This window comes from Melospiza georgiana, chromosome 6 (genome assembly GCF_028018845.1).
Source record: "Melospiza georgiana isolate bMelGeo1 chromosome 6, bMelGeo1.pri, whole genome shotgun sequence".
NCBI lineage: Eukaryota > Metazoa > Chordata > Aves > Passeriformes > Passerellidae > Melospiza > Melospiza georgiana.
In genome coordinates this window covers 17,568,478-17,586,946 of record NC_080435.1, presented here as the reverse complement: position 1 = coordinate 17,586,946, position 18,469 = coordinate 17,568,478, and the positions used below count along the sequence as shown (strand labels likewise).

At 37.8% G+C, this 18,469-nt stretch overlaps 1 protein-coding gene across 3 annotated transcripts in view; it reads right to left on the bottom strand.

Annotated features, from left to right (window-relative positions):
• Nucleotides 1-18,469, bottom strand: part of PLEKHA7 (pleckstrin homology domain containing A7) — a 146,681-nt gene that overhangs the window by 56,897 nt on the left and 71,315 nt on the right. For all 3 annotated transcript variants that reach the window (XM_058025399.1, XM_058025401.1, XM_058025402.1), the window contains one exon: nucleotides 6,623-6,706. In XM_058025399.1, the coding sequence (XP_057881382.1) occupies nucleotides 6,623-6,706 (84 nt within the window). The remainder of the gene's footprint in view (nucleotides 1-6,622; nucleotides 6,707-18,469) is intronic.

Here is an 18,469-nt window from a genome sequence, read left to right as displayed (position 1 = left end):
ACCACAGGTGGCATTTTCAAAAATCATTAACAACATAATTTAGCAAATAACAAGTAGCAATAGAGTCACATCAGAAAAGAACACACAACAAAACAAACAATTAACAACATCTGATTTTCCTTTTCCCAGTCACCAAAGCCATTTATTAGAAAAACCAAAAATGGTATAAAAGCTACACCAAATATGGTTGCTGCTACCACTGAAATCCAGATCTGAACCCAACAGAGAAAAGAATAACTCTGAGTTACCACAGAATTATAAATAATTCTGAGTTATCATGAGAACAGAGAAGAGTCTGTGATTTCAGTAGCTCAACACAAGGTTTAACAGAGGACAAAATATTTGCCACCACTGCTCTTCCTCAGTTACAACATGAACAATTATCTGTTCAAAAACTGGGATAGGTGTTTTTTCCTTATTTTTCCATTTGTGACCAGGGTTTCAATGAAGCTTGCAAGTAATTAATACAAGTTAGGTCCCATTTTATTTATATCTTGCACATCTGACATAAATTCCTTCTTTCTAGATTTTATATATAACCTCAGGTCCAAGATATAAGAACAACCTACAGCAGGCCCCTAAAATTCCTGACCATCCTTTAAAGCAAGGGAACTTAAACGTGTCAGTTTGAGTCCATTTACCTCACCTCTAATGAACCAGCTACCCTGGTTCAGAATTTAATCACCTTTTATTCCAGACTCTGCAAAACGCAGATTAAGAAACTTCCCACATATGACACTGCCTGACTAAGCTATTCCTGTTGATGAAAATGAAAAATACTATTTAAATTTTGACAAATTGGAATTAATTTTTCCAATAAAAAATTAATGAAGAAGAAATAACCCCAGAGGAATGGTTTTAACTTAATATTTCTACTCTGATTTAACAGATTTTCTCTATTCCCAAAAATGCTGTTTCACAGCAGGTTAAACATACTGCACTTTAAAAAAATAGAAGAATTACAGAGCAAAATAAGCTTTCTGTTTAACAAGACCATCATAAGAAAATCATAATACAATACAGAATGATAAAAATGTAGTTTCTAAGCATTTATTATGTGATCATACTGTGATTGCCCTTCCACTTGCCACTACAAGCGATCACTGCCAAGAAACCAGGCTTTCCCTTTCTAGTAGTATGAAATTAATGACGAACTTCAAATTCACAAGAAAAATGCTCTTTAAAAATGTGAGGTAGTTGCCATGGAAGAATTCAAATAGCAAGCAAACGAGACATTAAGTCCATTGAAAGAGAAAATAGATTATTATTCTCATTATTCTCCTATAACAAGTCTTCAGCAGCAAACCTGGTAATGCAAACTTGCTGTACCCAACATTTAACAGAAAACACAAAACAATACTGCAAATTAATTTCAGTATTTGTATATAGTATTTCAAGGCTACAATAGGATTTTTGCATGAAATCAGAATACAAAACTCAGGTATTCAAGTCTTTTAACAGCTATTGAATATTCTCAGTGTTTTTAAAAGCAAATAAAAACAGGCAGAATATGCAGAATTACCTGAAACATCCTGGCCTGTTAAGGGAATTAGCACTGTCCTAATAATACTTACAGATTCAACTTCAAAAATAATTGACTACAGCACTGACTCTGTGCATTCAGAAACATTAGTTCAAAGTCTCTATTACCAAAGATGTTTGATAATAATACCTGTTATCCAAGGTACCCCATTCCATCTTCGTAGTGATGCTGTTTTACTGTTTTCAGGCTAGTTTTTTACTGCCTCCCACAAGTGTGTGAATGCACACACAGAATTGCAGTGTGTCCATTTGGAACTCCAATACTGTGTAAATATTTTTAAGTACTTGAAAATAACACCCTATATAATATCTCCGGTCAAGCAACTCCCTGCTCTACTTAAACATTGCTAGTATGTCTCCAGAAACCATATTTACCAGCTGAAAAAATTACATAGCCAACATTTGGGATATTAAAAAACCCTAACACTGAAGAAGAACAATAAAAAACAATGACTACACCAGCAGCCCATATTGAAAATGCAATACTCACGAGGGACCATAAAGATCAGTCGACTTGGAAGATCCACATCCATACCAGCAACTTAAAAAGTGTATTTGTTGGAATCAGACATGATGCAATAACATTGTGTCAATGCAGTTTTATTACTAATAAATTGCCTAATTAGCTAGATTTTAAAAAACCCCAGCCCTCCTAGTGTTTCTATACATGTAAAGAAGGTAGACATTTATTTTAGGGTTGTTTGGGTCTCCTCTTTACTCTCCACCTGATATTTTTGCTGCTATAGTAACCAAATGCAATAGATAAAATAAGATGGCTCTCTCCCCAGAGGTGATACACAGGTTTTATCAGGCACACAAAATACGCAAGAAAGAGGATAGCACTCATTGCATTAAGTACACTATATTTTCCCCCGTATGTATACATTTATGTTCTTGTATTTTTAAAGTACTATCTCCTCATTTGCAAACACACTCCTATGACAAATATTATACAGCTCCTAATAAACAACTAGTAATGTTTAACATTAGTCACATGGCTGTATGTGCCTGACTCTTCCTTTCTGTCCGCAATTACTTAAAAAACTTATTTAAACAAAAATATGAGAGGAGAAATCTAAACATGATATACAGCTATCCTCAGTAATTCTATCATAGATTGTTCACAGAGAAATGCACCTGTAACAATGTATTTAACTAAAAACCAAACACCTGTCTAGCAGACTTATCATTAATTCTCACTTCTCCATCAGCTGTTTAAGAAAGGTCCCTTTGTGGATTAAGTGCTCATTAAAAACATTAAAGCAAAGCACAAAGATCAAGAGGCAGCTGTGAAATGGAGGGGCTTCCATACAGCAAGAAGCTCCCACTACTTCAATGTGATCCTAAAACTGTGAGGTGAACAAGTCAAAATACAATAAAAATTATTCTAGACAAAAACCGAGGTGCTGGCAAAAAGAGATAGAAAAATAAACTTAAAATACAAACAACCATGATGCCAAAGTGAATTCACTGCCAATAACAGGAAAGTAATTCAAAAGAGGAAGAAATAAAAACCACCTCTGCAGCTTTTATCACTCAAAACAACATTGCCAAGGAAAGGTTATTTTTAAATATCAGCTCAATGAGTAACAGCAGCCAAAGAACATTAAGAATTATTAGTAAAGGAATAGAGAAGGAAAAGTACAATTAAATTATTATAACAAACAATGAGCTCATAGGCTGAATCTTGCAGTCACCTATGACCAACCATTCCATGAGAAAAAAAGAAACCTAAAAGTGACAGGCAGAAAAGCTGGCTCTCAAGCAGAGTAGTGAAGGATACAGAACACACACCCCACACACCAAGTGACCAAAGCTGCTAAGCTTGGAAAAAGAGCACAAGGTAGGGATTTGATAGTGGTCCCAGATAAGAATGTTTTAGGAAACAAGGAATTACTAATTCACTATATAAAAAAAAAAAAAAAAAAAGAAATCTAAAAATCTAAGAAACCCTTAGAAAGAAGGAATAGTGTAAGGATCAAAAGATAATGTAATTCAAAAGTCACAGGTTCCAGCTACAATGGAGTTGAGAAAACCAGATTTCAGCTTGAAAAGCAAAATTGATGTGATATTGTTTAAAGGCCTTGGGGAAAGACTAGTGAAATACAGTCCCAGCCTTCTACTGAAAGTGCCCAGTTCTCATTTGATCAAGTGAATCAAGGGCATTTGGTTCACAAAGTCATAACCAAGATAGGATTACATCACTCCTTGGTGTCATTTTCCAAAATTTGTTTCCAAATCTTCTTGCCAGAACACTGCCTCCAGGATGAGGAATGGCCAGAGCAGTCCCAACATTCATCATTTCTACACAACTGTAAATTACTTTTCTGATGTAAAATGTGTCCTTTTAAACAGATATGTCTGCTGCAGCCTGAGCAAGTCTGTGCTCACTTTTCCCCACTAGCTCCCAGTCAACATCTGCTGACAACCCCCTGGCCCTAATCTTAAATTAAAATCAACCAGCCAGTAATAAATCACGTCACAACAGCACTAAAGAACAAATCTCGTTTTATGAAACCCTTAAGAGTGCTACTGCTTCAGACAGGGTTCTCCAGCTACAGGAAAAAGGAGTCTTGGTCAAAGGATGCCACAATGGAAAGGGTCCACAGACCATGCCAACCCAGAGACTGCCTCTCTGACTTGAGTCCTTCTGGTGGGAATCCTTTCATCATAGGACAGGAATCTACAACACTGACTCCAAACTGACACACCACCAACACCAGAGATTCCAAGAAATCCCTGATGCCTGAGGGAAAAGGACTGGAAACACAGCACAGCTCCATCACAGTTCCTTCACAGGCCTTAGGACAGGGAGGTGCCAACAGCTCCTCTGATTTCACCAGACACATCCACAGATGCCAACATCATCACCTGGCACGAACTCAAGTGAGGAGTTCAGGTCTTCACAGGACCATGGTGAAGAGCCTCTGTGCAAACCCCCACTGCTGCACAGAACTGGTACAAAACTAAGGAAACCAGAGCATCCCACACACTTGAAAGACATTTTTAAAGCCATTTCAACTGCCAGATTAAAAACATCTGATTTTAAAAACACTATGTTCTTCAGGCCAATAACAAAGCTTAGAGAAACATTCTTGCAAATACAGTTTTCTGAGCAGTCACTAGAAACATTTACTCTTCTCTCTATCCCTCCAACCATTCCCTCTTCTTTTAGAATTAAAAACACCTCTAATTCCACTACAATGTGAGATTTTTGTTGGTTTTGATACCATCTCAGTCTGAGTAACTAAAGTCTACATGTTCATCAGACTGCCCTCCAAATAAGCACTTCCATTTCTCCTCCAAGAAAGTTTCTAACATAAAGATTACTAAATCTATGTGCCACCAACAAGTACTTCTTTCAATTCCTTTTTTAATAATTTATCAGCTGCTATGACTACAAAACAAAAAACAGCCTAGGCAAGTGTGACTAATCCAGGCAGGCACTCCAAGAGGTTATCCAGACACCTACTTTCCAGTGCCTGTGTTTAAATTCATATTAAATTTGACTGAACCTTTACAACAGATAAATTAAAAACCAATTAATGGATGGAAGCTGGAACACATGATTGCTGTCCATACTCTCTGTAAGACTTGCTGATTTGCAACAATAGCTGTTCTCCTCACTAGGAGAGTGAGGTGGAGCAGCTTGGTTCATACCTGAAAATGAGCAAAGCACCTGCTTGCCATGGCAATGCTGGGGTGACCTCCAGCTCAGCAGCCACCCCACAGCCCTCACACCCAATCACAGCCCTCTCCTACAATGTTATATTTCAGGTTAGTTCTCATCAGGCATCTTGACGTAGGATTTGCCTTGGCTTTGCCTTGGGGGAGAGCAACTGTTTAGCCAGTGGTTTTTGTTGTTTGTTTGGTTTTTTTTTTTTTTTTTGGAGTTTTGCTGCTATTGTTGGTTTTGGTTGGTTGGTTTGGCTTTTAAACTATTTGAGACGTTCTCCTCAGGGCTGTAGCAGAATCTCAGAGCTCTACAGCCATGTTTACTTCTCCAAATCACAAGAGAAAACATGGAAAAGTTCAGTCTCTTGGGAGTGCTGAATAGCCTTCCTCTAGGCCTCATTTTTCTTAATGCTGTAACTGCTTTTGATAGCAGTTCTATCAAAGTGTAGAGCAAATTCAATTTCACACAATTTGAAATGTAAAGAGCTCAGAATCGTGCAGGCAGCCACACAAACCCCACATCCAGGGCACCACAGCAGGATGCCCAGGCTCTGTGACAGAGACTGCTTGAACAGTGCTGGAAAACTGGCCTGGAAAAACTATCTGGTGTTTGTTGTGCCATTCTTCTTGCCCTTTGGCTTTAGAAACGATGTAGAGTTTTGTCCAGGACTCTGTTTTCTGTCTAGGGAAGATACCCAGTCATTCCACTAGAGAAGGATGGCAGACAGACATCTATGCCAGACAGACAGGGTGACAGGGAGGAGCTGAAGCCTACAGAGAAATGGGGCATGATCCAATCCAACACCAACCCTAAGGTGACCAAACTCACCAAACTCACATACATTTCTTACTTTTGTTTTTTTTGATCAGACAACAATCAACATAAAATATGCTGGACACAAATATTTTCTACACCATTTCTTTAGAACAGAGAAAAACAGCTGATCAATGAAGAACATCTTAAACATAAGAAAACCAAGGAAATAAAATTGAAACTAGTAGCATTATGTGTATTTCAATTTCAGTACAAACCTTCCAATAGGCACTTTACATTTATGTTCTGTTTACCTTATATTTATATAAGACTAAAGCATTATTGTTTATGCATATTTTGTAATTTTTTTGTTTACTTTTAGCTTTGCCTGAGTTTTTTTTTTGAAGATTTGATAAAGATTTTCCCTCAAGTCCTAGCTTGGAATCAAAAACTATCGTTATGATAGTTTTTGATTCCAAGCTAGGACTTGAAAGTAGTCACTATCACAATCAGAAGCAAAATTTTAAGCACAAACCTGAATTAAATTTTTCCACAATATTGTAAGAACTATCAATAAATTAAGGTACTAATCTGCTGTAGCTAAATGTGTTACTGTTTTAGATCTCTTGACATGAGTATAAAACTACTTACTCTTCTCGCAAAATAAATTCAATATTTTCTGGAGAAACCTGTCCTGTCACAGGATGTCTAAATGACGTGGTCTGCTGATTATGGCTGAAAGGAAAAAAAAAAAGAAAAAAGGAAAAAGAAAATTAATATTGCTATACTCAGTAATATATGATCTCTAAAAGGCAGAACTTTTTATATTGATGTCTTGCTGCTCTAGTCCAGAAATTAAACATATTTCTGAGGTACATTTCAAGTCTGAAATGTTTTCAGCTCCTTGCTATGTTCTTGTCGACTTTGCCAATGGCACACTGTGGCATTTAATTATTAAGCAAGTTAATGTTTTAAAAGTAAACTAGTTGCAATCTTTAGTTGGTGAGACACACTTGAATTTATGATTATTTATACCTGGCAGTTACCAGATTATTTAGATATAGCATGGAAATTACATAACATACATTTCTGATTTGTGTTTCCATAAATTTCACAGAATAGAACCAGTAATTTGAAATACAACATTTTCCACAATTTTTATTATTTAATGACATCAGAGAGAAATTATGTGGAAGGCATTTCCTTGCATGTTTCTTTTTCCTCTAATGTGGTATTTCTCCAATGATTTCTCTTTACACCTTCATGCAGAGGTATAACATACAGCCTTAGCAGTGTGGCTGCATGGTCTATATAAAATAACATTATTTAGTATTTCATCAGAACTGAATTAAAATCAAGGTTCCTATAAACTTTCCCCTCAGAGCACTATCTAGACATTTTGCTATCCTCTAATAAACATTTCATTAAAGATAGGTATCTTACCTATCTGTGAACCCAAGAGCTCATTTATTTAGGACTCTAAATTTTTCTGGGTTTAGTTAACAATTCTCAGGTAAACAACATCCAAAATCAGAACTCACATCAAATGTAACAAAATAGTAACACAATCTGAGTGTATTCAGAAAGTAAAAATAACAAAGCCATTCAAAGAATTATACCTCAAACAGGCAAAAATGAAAACTTGATGTGTTTTCTTGTTTAAGGAGCTGGAGTTTTTCCTCTTGTAAAGCCTGTTTGGTTTCAAGCATTACAGATTTGACCTTTCTGTCCAGCATACCAGGATGCCCCCAGCGCAGAATAAGGCATAAAGAAACACTTTTAGATTTCAGAGCAATGAGTTCCTAAGAGATAACACTCTGCTGACTAAGGACAGCTAACAATCAAACTGCTCACACAGCCATAACATGCCAATGTAAATAGCTCAGGACATGTCTTGATTTAAAAAACAAACCAAAACCAAGGAAAGCAAAACCAACCAACCCCTAAAAACAACAAAAAAACCACCAACTGCTCATGCTAAGTCCCATTCAGGCCATAAACACAGAGAGTGTTTGGTGTGTTATAAACTTCTCACTCTTTTCTAACACACCTTGCTACTGGGTTGGGTTCCTTATACCTGAGCAAGTCAGATAGAAGGCACCCATATCAGGAACATTTCCAATTACAAGCCGAAAGCTGCAACAGCTTATGCAACACCAGAAGGCCTTTTTCCAGCCTCACCTATTATAAAAATCCTCACCCTAGAGCCATTGGAAACTGTGAACAAGATATGGGCTATCAATTACTCCACTGCACCAGGGATGGCCCTTGCTCCCTACTCTGCTGAGAACTAACCTGTCCTACAGCTGAGGGTTAATAAAGGTTAATAAAGTTTCTATCTGTTCAGTTTTTCCATGAAATCAGAGATCCAGAGAAGTATCTTCAGTAAGCTCACAATAACATCTACAAAGCAACCAGGATCTATTTCCTCACAAAACCACTGAGGAGTACTGTTTCCTAAAAAAGCATTTCTAGGTGAGATTTAATTTTGTGTCTACATCCAAATAATGGGATACGAACTTGAGATGTTTTCAAAGAAAATCATAAATAAATTACTTATAACCCTAATAATTAAACACTATGTTTGTCACACAGCCCAGTGTTAATTTTAAAGCCTTTCCTTTCAAAGCAGGCCTGATGCAGTCTGCTTAACCTTAGTGCTTAGGTTAGGACCGCTATCAAAAAAAGTGCAGATACCCTGTTAGCTTAAAAAAAATGAAAGGACCTTGCCAGCTATATTCTCCAGGGGCAGAGGAGCTGCCAACAAGCTCTCATCTGCAGGCTGTCAATCATTAATAACTCACTCTTCAATTAAGACTAAGAAAAAGAACTCTATTCCAGAAGTGCTCTAGGGTTATTAGGAAGGGAAGTTTCCCATAATACCATACAAGCATGTACACAAATGCTTTATTCTATCTCAGGAAATAAATTCACCAGAAGAGGAATTAGTCCTCTTAGTTGCAAATAAAGAGCAAGTGCATTACTAACAAGACTAAATATTACTTACTAATAATAAAGATTTCAGCTGGAAAGTAAACACTTTTTAAAATATCTGAGCAATGCATTTTGGGACAAGTTTTGCATATCAAGCAAACACTATGAGCAGAGAAACAGAAGGATGGCTATGCTGCTGCCTGAAATGCAGATGGGTAATTTCACAGACAAGGAGAGGGCACATAAACCCAAAACTTCTGCAGCTTCAACAGTAGGACTTCACTGGGAAGAAAAAAATGAAACCCCTGCCACTAACAATTAGTTTTGCAGAACACAGTGGTTTATTTGAATTTGAAAAGTGAGAGTTTAAGTGTTTTGCCTCACAGGACTCATTAAGACTAAGCGATACTATTCAAAACAACCTATACAACAGATGGCTAATGCCTTGCAACAAGGAATTAGATAGCAGGGAGATTTCCCTTCACAATGAGAGCAGTCAAACATTGGAAGAGGTTGCCTAGCAAGGCTGTGGAATCTCCTTCCTTGGAAACATCCAAAATGTGGCCAGATAAGGCTCCAAGCCAAATATCAAACTTTATAAGCTGGTTCCAACTTTGAAGCTGGCCTGGCTGGATGTGATGGGGAACAGAGCTTCCTTCCAATATATTCTGTTCTGTCATTCTCTGCTGCTCCCTCTATCCTTTCTCTGCAAATACAATTTAATTCTTATAATAAAGCTTCTTTGAAGCTTTCCCAGTATTTAAATGGATTTATTCCAAGACGATTAACAGCAGCTTGTTTTTATCAGGATGAGAGAAATTGAACAGCTAGATTTTTAGATGACAATTATTTGTTGTTGTTTTCATGTCTTTTAAATGTTTTCTTAACTGTGATATCTCTTTACACAACACTGATAACAATAACATCACCAGTCAGAGTGCTCTAAACTTATTGCAGTGCAAGTTTTCCTTCCTTTCCAAGCACAGACCAAGAAAAGACCTGGCACAGCTGTTGTCTGGACACATCAGCTACCCAAGAATTAGTTAATCCACCTGTATTTCCTCCAAATGGCAACTACTGAACATGTTCCTGTTGTCCAGAAATCTACCACATAAAAGAGGAACAAAAAATGCATCCTAATAAAAGGACATGGTAAGCTGTTCTACTCTCCATGCCCCTTTATTCTTTTTTTTTCATTAGAGAAACATGTTATAGCTTCAACAAAACTGGGAAAGGCTTATGATGCTTCACCATGTGAATTCTGAATGCCTTGGAGCTTGCATTAGTACAATATCACACATTTGAAATGCCAAGCTAAGTTTTCTAGCAACATTATGAATTTTCTGTGTGATCAATTGTGGCATTTTTTCCTTGCAACCATCTTTTAATTTTGATAGTTTTATATTATTCTGATTTTTTTACAGATACTGGTAATCAGTGTCATGAAAGCAAAGCAAGTATAAAACCATAAAAAATCCACAAAAAATTACATTGATTACTATCTACCACTACTAGCTTTATTAAATTACACTAGAGACTGTTAGAAATTATTCTGAATTTCAAAGTTACAGAACACCACTTCCCAAGGATAATAATACTTAAGACTCAGACTCTTCATAAAAGAATCACAGTTCAAAACCCATTTCTTTGTAACTAGATACCTCACCACAAACTCCATGATTTCACAGCATGTAAACACAACTTTTACCAACAAAAGAACTGAGTCACCGACTGTCTTAAGACAGATGCAAACCAGGCCCTATCCCTATAGAATAATGGAGCCAGGCAGGCACTTTTGCTTGTATGGATCCTTTTGCAGAATTCATAATTAATATGACTTCAATTAATTTTGTATTTGAGTCAAAGCCAAGTCCTAATTATTAATTTTTGGACACGACTGATGCTGATGACCTTTCATTTGAAGTCAAGCAAGTGTATAGATTGTCTCTGGTGTAATTTTAATGCACAGGCAGCTGAAACTTGAAATGTGTGAATCGACTATTGATGAAGTCTATATCACATTAACAGCAAATTTATAAGTTGTGAGAAAAATTCACATTGTCATTGGACAGATGCCCTGTAAATTATTACAAGCCATTTCTACAGCACTTATTTCCAGGCAGGCTGACTCCTTTACACTTACCTATAAGACTAGATAAGCATAACCACCTTTATGTTGAATACCCTGAATGGTGATGACAGTTGTGTGGGCACCCACCCACACTTCCATGGGTGATTTTGGTGTGGGTGCAGCTGACAGAAGAACTTGTGCAGTGAAGAATTGTTCAGCCAGTGAGCTGTTACTCCAAACAGGAGGAAGTGCTTGTATCTAATCAGGCAAACAGCCAGGAATAGTTTGCTTTATTTCATAACATATTTCTGAAATACATCAATGGCTTCAAAATAGTTTCAGATTTCTGAGTATTTTTTTGGATATTAGCTTTAAGAATCGGTTAGAAAAAGTACCAACAAATAGTCCAAGAAAAACAGTGCCCTCAAAGTTCTACAAGTTGGAAGAAAAATGCAGTGTAATACAGATATAAATTGGAAGGATTAGGAACAATACCAACTAATTCTATTAATCAAGGAAAAGCGCCTACTACAAGCTGCACATACACAAAACTCCATCTTTTCAAGACAGTGAACATGATCCACTACTTTAAATAGAAGTGTCTCATCAGAGCAGCAGTAAAATCCTTGCCCTGCTGTAATCAGTGTCCAGGAGACTTTCATAAGGTCAACATTTCACCCCTGACTGAGTTTAATTAGTATCTTAACCTAGAAACTACTGCATAAGAAAAATTGATTCTCTCAAATCTTACATCCTACTCAGATGAGAATTCAGAAGTGTTTAGCTGTTCAGCCCAAACACAATTCTGCAACTATCCTGAGCTGCTGTGTCTGCGACTAGCAGCACTCAACACAAGAGTCTGGGCTTACAAAGACAGATGAAAGGGGGACAAGATGGCCTGGCATCAGATTTTATTGTATTTTCACTTCTGGTGGAAGCTTGAAGATAAGAAGAGTTTGAAGTGAACAGTGAACTGACAGTCATGCCCTTGTGTAGTGTCACCCTTCTACCCAGCTCACTGATGAGGAGGTTAAATGGCAACTGCTTGTTTCCTTGGAAATGAAAAAATTCTTTTATCCTGCCTTAATGAACTACCAGAGACAATTTATACCATCCAGTAGTAGTGTCAGCAGGAAGGGTTTTGTTAATGAACACGCTTTTAAAAACAGAGCTAATAAACCAACAGTAAGCTAATATGGAAAATGCCACAGAATCACTACAAGTATTTTCAGTCATTAAAAGCACAGATAAGAGGATGAATACACTATCATCACAGGATCAACACAGATTTCCATGAGTAATACAGGCTGAAGTCATCTGCTGATTCACAAATCCTTTTTGATGCATATCATGAGAAACCATCAGGGTTTTATTAACTCACAAAAACAAAATTCATTCAGGGAACTTGAAACTAAAGGGGAAAAGCATGTTAGTCTTCCAGACAAGGAAATATTGACAAAAGAAATCTTAAGAATAGAATCTTCAGAAAAGAGGAATTTATTTCTATTTCATTACTTTTGCAGTTTTAAAAGAACTGTAGTCCCTGCCTTCAAAATTAAAAATTAAATTAAAAGTCTCTCTGATAACACAGATACACAACTAAATGATTAATTCATTCTCTAATAAAAAAGAAAGTAGTGATATCTTTAAGAAATATGATTAAAAAACCCTGGGTAACGCAGCCTACTCTTATATTCCAGTATCAACCACAATGTAAAGAGTTTAGCGATGAAGCTGCCCAACAAGCAGTGCCACATAAAGATACTATTTCAGAAAAAGTATTCAAGGGAAGCTTTACACAAAAATGTCACAGATCTCAGGTTTTAATCCGTAACAAAAGTGGTTAAAACAAAATAGGTGTTCACATGCATAGCATCTAAATTTACCAAAGGAGACTGAAAACCCTCTCTAGTGCCATTTGAACCTACTAAACTTTGATGCAAAAACATCACACATGTGATAAGAGACAACAAAATCCACTTTGTTCTAAATATCAAAGCAAATACAAGTCTTCAAGCATCCAGTTTTCATCTATGTAGCAAACCCTACAGTGTAGAAAGCTGAAACAATTTAACACAACAGCAATAAGAAGTGAATAAAACAGATTTTGAAAACTTGTTCTGCTGCTACATAAGGTATATAACCTCCAAACATTTTATCTTCATTGACTTTTTAATGGCAAAGATAGATTTTAACTTCAGAGAAATGCACTTCTGATTTATTATTTATTTAATTTAATCCATAATACAAAATAAGTGATTATTAAAGGACAATACTGCAGACTGAGACCTTGCTGTGTGTGTCCTCAGACAATGTGGAAACACACTGCCCTTTTCACCTCCCCATGAAATGGAAATGTTGTATCTACCACCTATACCACAGGAATGGCATTTTAATCAAACACAAAATCACAAGAGTCCAGGATGGAATGAAGGAATTATAGCTGGTATCCATAACAGTGTCCCAGGGCTACAGTCTAGAACACTGAATCCAATTTTGGACTTCCTCATACAGGAAAGGCATCAACAACCTGAAGTGATTTCAGCAGAGGGGCACTAAAATTGTCCTGAGCACCTGTGGTGAGGAGAGCCAGGGCTGGGGGCTTGCCCAGCTTCAGAGTGCCATGCCAGGACCAACCAACAAGGCTCTTCCCTGGGGCACCTCATGGGAGCAGCACGACATGAAACAAGAAACCATCAGACTGCTTGGAGGAGAAGCTTTTTCGCCTCCAGGACACCACTGTGTACAGCAGGGATGGCAAGCATTAGAAAAGGCTGCCCAGAGAGGTTGGGCTGTCCCCATCCTTGAGGGTTTTCAACATTAGAGTGGAAGAAGAACTGAGAAACTCAGTCTGAGCTCACCACTGACCAAAGGGCTGAGCATAGAAGACCTGAGGCCTCGCCCGATCCAAGTTGCCCAATTATCACAAGGCTAGGAACAACTACTGTTTCTAAGTACAACTCCTATTTCTAGGTACAACTCCTATTTCTATCACAGAAGGCAAACAAAACCCAAAACAAACAAGCAAGATTTACGTAATAGATTCCGCCAAGAGAAAAATGTAAAAACTCCACATCATTTAGGAAGAAAAGCTCCAAAGAGCATGAAAACATGGTTTCTTCCTTCAGTCTTGAATAACACCATTAATTAACTCCTTCAGCAACTAAATAAATCCGAAGTCCGTTTACATTCCGCTAATAAATATTCCATTAAAGCAGAGAGTTTATGTGGGCTGGGTTCCTGTGCTTTTTATCCGCTAGGACAGAACTTCCAACCAAAGTCTTTCCTAGTAAAGGTGATTCAGAACACCCATGGGTCTGTGTCAGTCCCTCTGTAGCCCTCCCCATGTCCTCCACAGCTTCACAGTGCTGCTGAGGTACTGACCATAATCCTACAAACCTCAGGCCCTTCAGACAGCAAGCTAAAGAATAAACAAGGATATCAGCACTGTATTAACTGAATTAATACAGTTTAGTATGAAGAAACCACAATTCCCACAGAGCACACCCTGTCTTGTGGGTTGGCTGATAATGTTTACTAGCATACATATTAATAAAAGTTCCTTCATTTGCAACAAACTATTCCAGCCTATGGAAGCCCTGTGGTTAATTCTGAAACACTTCAAACTCTATTAATCTGCAGCTTAGGGAAATAAAAGGAAAATACCACAGCAACAAAATTATTTCTTTTGGCTTGTGTGATTCTTGACTGTTTTAAAGGAGCTCCTCCTTCCCCTGTTTCACTCAATTCACTGTGTTGGAGAAAACGCAATGCATCTCCTCCAAAGTGAAGTGCATTTGTAAAATGCTTTTTCTTATCAAATCTTAAGTATTAAATGGACTCTACAGTACTCCTGAGAGGCACATAATACCAAGTTTTTGCTGAGAGAAGATCAGCAATGCAAGATCATCTTGCCTAGAGCAACAGGTAGGAATTAATGGAGCTTTTCGGGCTGACTCTTCAGGGCTGTGAATTATTCACCTCGTTGTTCCTTCGCTTTCCAAAGAAGCCCAGCACCTACAGCACTGAAATACTGACATGCTCTAAAGCCATGGCATCAGCATCTGCTCACAGAAAGCTACTGCAAATCACACACAGAGCCAAAATTAATGCTTTAGGATTGGAACTGTCAAACAGATATGGAAGAGTCTCTTTTTAGATTATGCACAGTTTATAAAGTATGCAGAAATACCTTTGTAATTTAACAAAAAGCTCAACATCAGAAAGAAAGGGGAATTTATACCTGTGCAACTATAAAGATATAAAGCTACCTAAAGCTGACTATTTGAGTATAATTTGCCCAAAGAAATAACCTAGAGCCAACTTGTCCTTACAGAGATGTAGAAATACTCAGTGGCCCCAAGTCAGACAAGCACAGAAACTCCTCAGACATTTCCAAACACTCACAGAAATATTGCTGTAGTGTTAAAGTATTAAAATATACACAACACTACTAGACAACATTTATATAAAGATGAAGAAATACAATCATTAACACATTAACCATTTCAACACTGTACTAAATAATTCCAACCTCTAAAACATTTCTGGTTTAACTCTCATTACCTTACTCAATGCAGAAAGCCAAACAAACTTTTGGAAATTAACTACTTTAGTGTGTGTTTAGCATTTTCTTTGCTAAACACACACCAATTAACTAATTCTTCAGAAGCACCACTATTTTCAGTCATCCAGGGTCACCACCACAATCTCCAACTCCCCACTATGTAATCAAACCATGCAGGTCACAATATAACCCACAGCACTTGGTAAATAACAATTTACATTACTGGCAAAAGTTATGCTGAGTTTAGTGTACTGAATGCCTAAGTATGTGAACCAAACATAAATGAAACTGAAGAAAACTCTCATATAATAACATTCTTTGCTACATTTCTTGGGTCAACACGCTGCACTGTCAAAAGATGAAAATTTGAGAATAATATAATAAAATATAATAACAAGAGTGGCACTGAAAACAACCCAGCCACAGAAGAAATATTTGCATTTTTTTAATGTCACTAAGAAGACACATTAACAATGCCCAAACAACCACTTCAGAAAAAGTCCAGAGTACACACAACTGATGACAATCTGTAGATTTAGTGGCTAAGGAAAATAGCACAAGTAATCTATCAAGAAGCACACTTTCACTCTTCCTGGGCTTAAGCTAGCAAACACAGTTGTAAAACAACGTTGTTGGCTTTCTGTGAAGTGGTTCAGAGGTCTCATTTAGATTAGCAAACATCAATATGCATTATTAGATAGGACACAGTCTTCTGGGGACTGCATGAGGCTTCAAAATCAGTTCTGAATGACACTGCATGAAGCCACATTATTCCATCGGAGAAGATTAAAATCCCTTCCTTAAGCTTGGAGGCCGCTATTTTTTTTTAAAGTAACTGGAAAGATGAAGCAACCATCACCTTTCACAATGTGACTGAAAGTGAACAGCCACACAGGATGGCCAAAACACCCACAGCCAACACAGACAAAATCAGGCTCCTTAGCTCCAGGGAGCAACACGGCAGCCCAGCCCAGCCAAAAGGCAGCTCTTAGCACCATACCACTATATATAGGGGAGCTATCAGCTGCATTCCTGCTGGGCCACTTGTGCAGGGTGTCCTGGCCTCTTGGCCTGGCTCCTGTCCTGTATCTGCACGGCACCGAGGCGCCAGCAGAGCTTCCCTTGTCACTGGGGTGAACCTGGGGCAGAAGACACCTCCAGGGGTACAACAGCACTGCTGCTGCTTCATCCCAGGGGATGCACAGCTCCAGCACACAGCTCAGCACCAGGGACAAGCGCCCCTACAGCAGAGCTCAGCCCCTGCAGCAGCACCCACCCCTGTCTCACCTTGGCATCTGCCACGTGTCCCCAGGCTGTGAGCACAGCCCCGTGTGGGGTCACCTCCTGAGCCCAAGGCATGCCCCTGTTTGCTCGGCCAGGGCAGAGCACGGGCTCTGCGCCTCTCTGCTGGGCTGGAGCAAGAGAAGCAGCCGGCAGGAGAGCTCTCACACTGCTGACAAGGCCTGGGGTGAGAACGGGATTAGAGACTCAAAGAAATTCCAAACAACTTCTTCAGAGCCTGCATTTAGTCCTTTCAATGCCAAGAAAGCCTCTATCAAGCATGTGACTGAAACTTGGCAGCTAAGGGGGTGAAGTAACTTCACATGAAATAATATTTGCTCTTTAGGTAATTATTTAACAGAAAATACAATGACAGAATGCCTTTGAAAAATGTGGATCTTTTAGCTTATGGAAAACTTTATAATCTCTTGAAAATACAGATGTTAAATAGTCCTTTACCATTCAGGGAGTTAATTTTTTTCCCTTTTAGATGCAGCAAGAGCAGAAATTACATTCTCCAAAGCATATGACTGAGCAGAGCCAGACTAAGAGCTAGACATTCTTGGTAAATTCAGAGCAACATACAGTAAAAAGGGTTTTACTCAATGTTAATTTTTAAAATGCAAACACTCCAAATGCACCGTGACAAGTATCATATGCATTAATATTTAATCAAGAGGATTAAAAGCAACACAATACCTTCCATGCTTTCAGTTGATCCCTGTATTTTAATTTACAAACTATAGAAATGTCACAAATAATTTCCCCGAACATGTGCTGTTCCTGAAATAAAGCTTAGTAACCTAGAATTGCAGAGTCTACTTTAAAACAAATTTGAAAGCAGCACTGAATAAAGAAAAGAGATGATTGATTTCTGCTGAATAAGTCTTCACTTACAAAGTGATTCTGCTGTGAAGTTATATTCATCAGTTTTGCATTATAAAGATGAAAAAAACTGAATTCATGGAGTGATGAATTTCAATTATTTTGGAAACTGAGCTGGGAGCAGGAAATGTGTCTTTACAGAGAAATTAAGCTCTCCCACAAGAAAAGTGAAAGAAGTGTCTAGATTTGCAATACCTGAAGTTCTTCTGCATCATTAACAGATTAAAGTTAATGGTTTTGGCACTACTACATTGGGATTTGGGAGATCAAGATTTAGATTCCAGCTCTGAAGCATGTTTCTTGTGCAGTCCTCCTTTTTTTTTTTATGAAATCATTGTTTTATTAACATTTAATACCTTCAAAAGAGAGAAAAGGTGCCTACCAATTTAGACACTCAACTTCATTTGCAGCTTTCACAATGCGACTGCAGTACATACAAGCAAAAACATTCATTGTTTTTCAACAGCAGAAAGGATTAATTCAACCTTTCCAAAGAATTCCAGCAAACCTGGGAAGCAAGGACAGGTCGAAATTCCTAAATCTAGATGAACAAGCCACACTGCAGCATTCCAGATTAATTGCTTATGGATTTACAGAAAATCTCTCCCACTGCCTAGAACTTTGTTCTTTAAAGTATTTTCATCCAACATAAAATCATCTTGATTTTGCCAAATAACATTTTGGCAACACCAGTGCTCTTTTCACTTCAGGAACGATTTGTATGGATGTGGGAAGAAGGTGGTTGCCTTTCTTCCTGCTG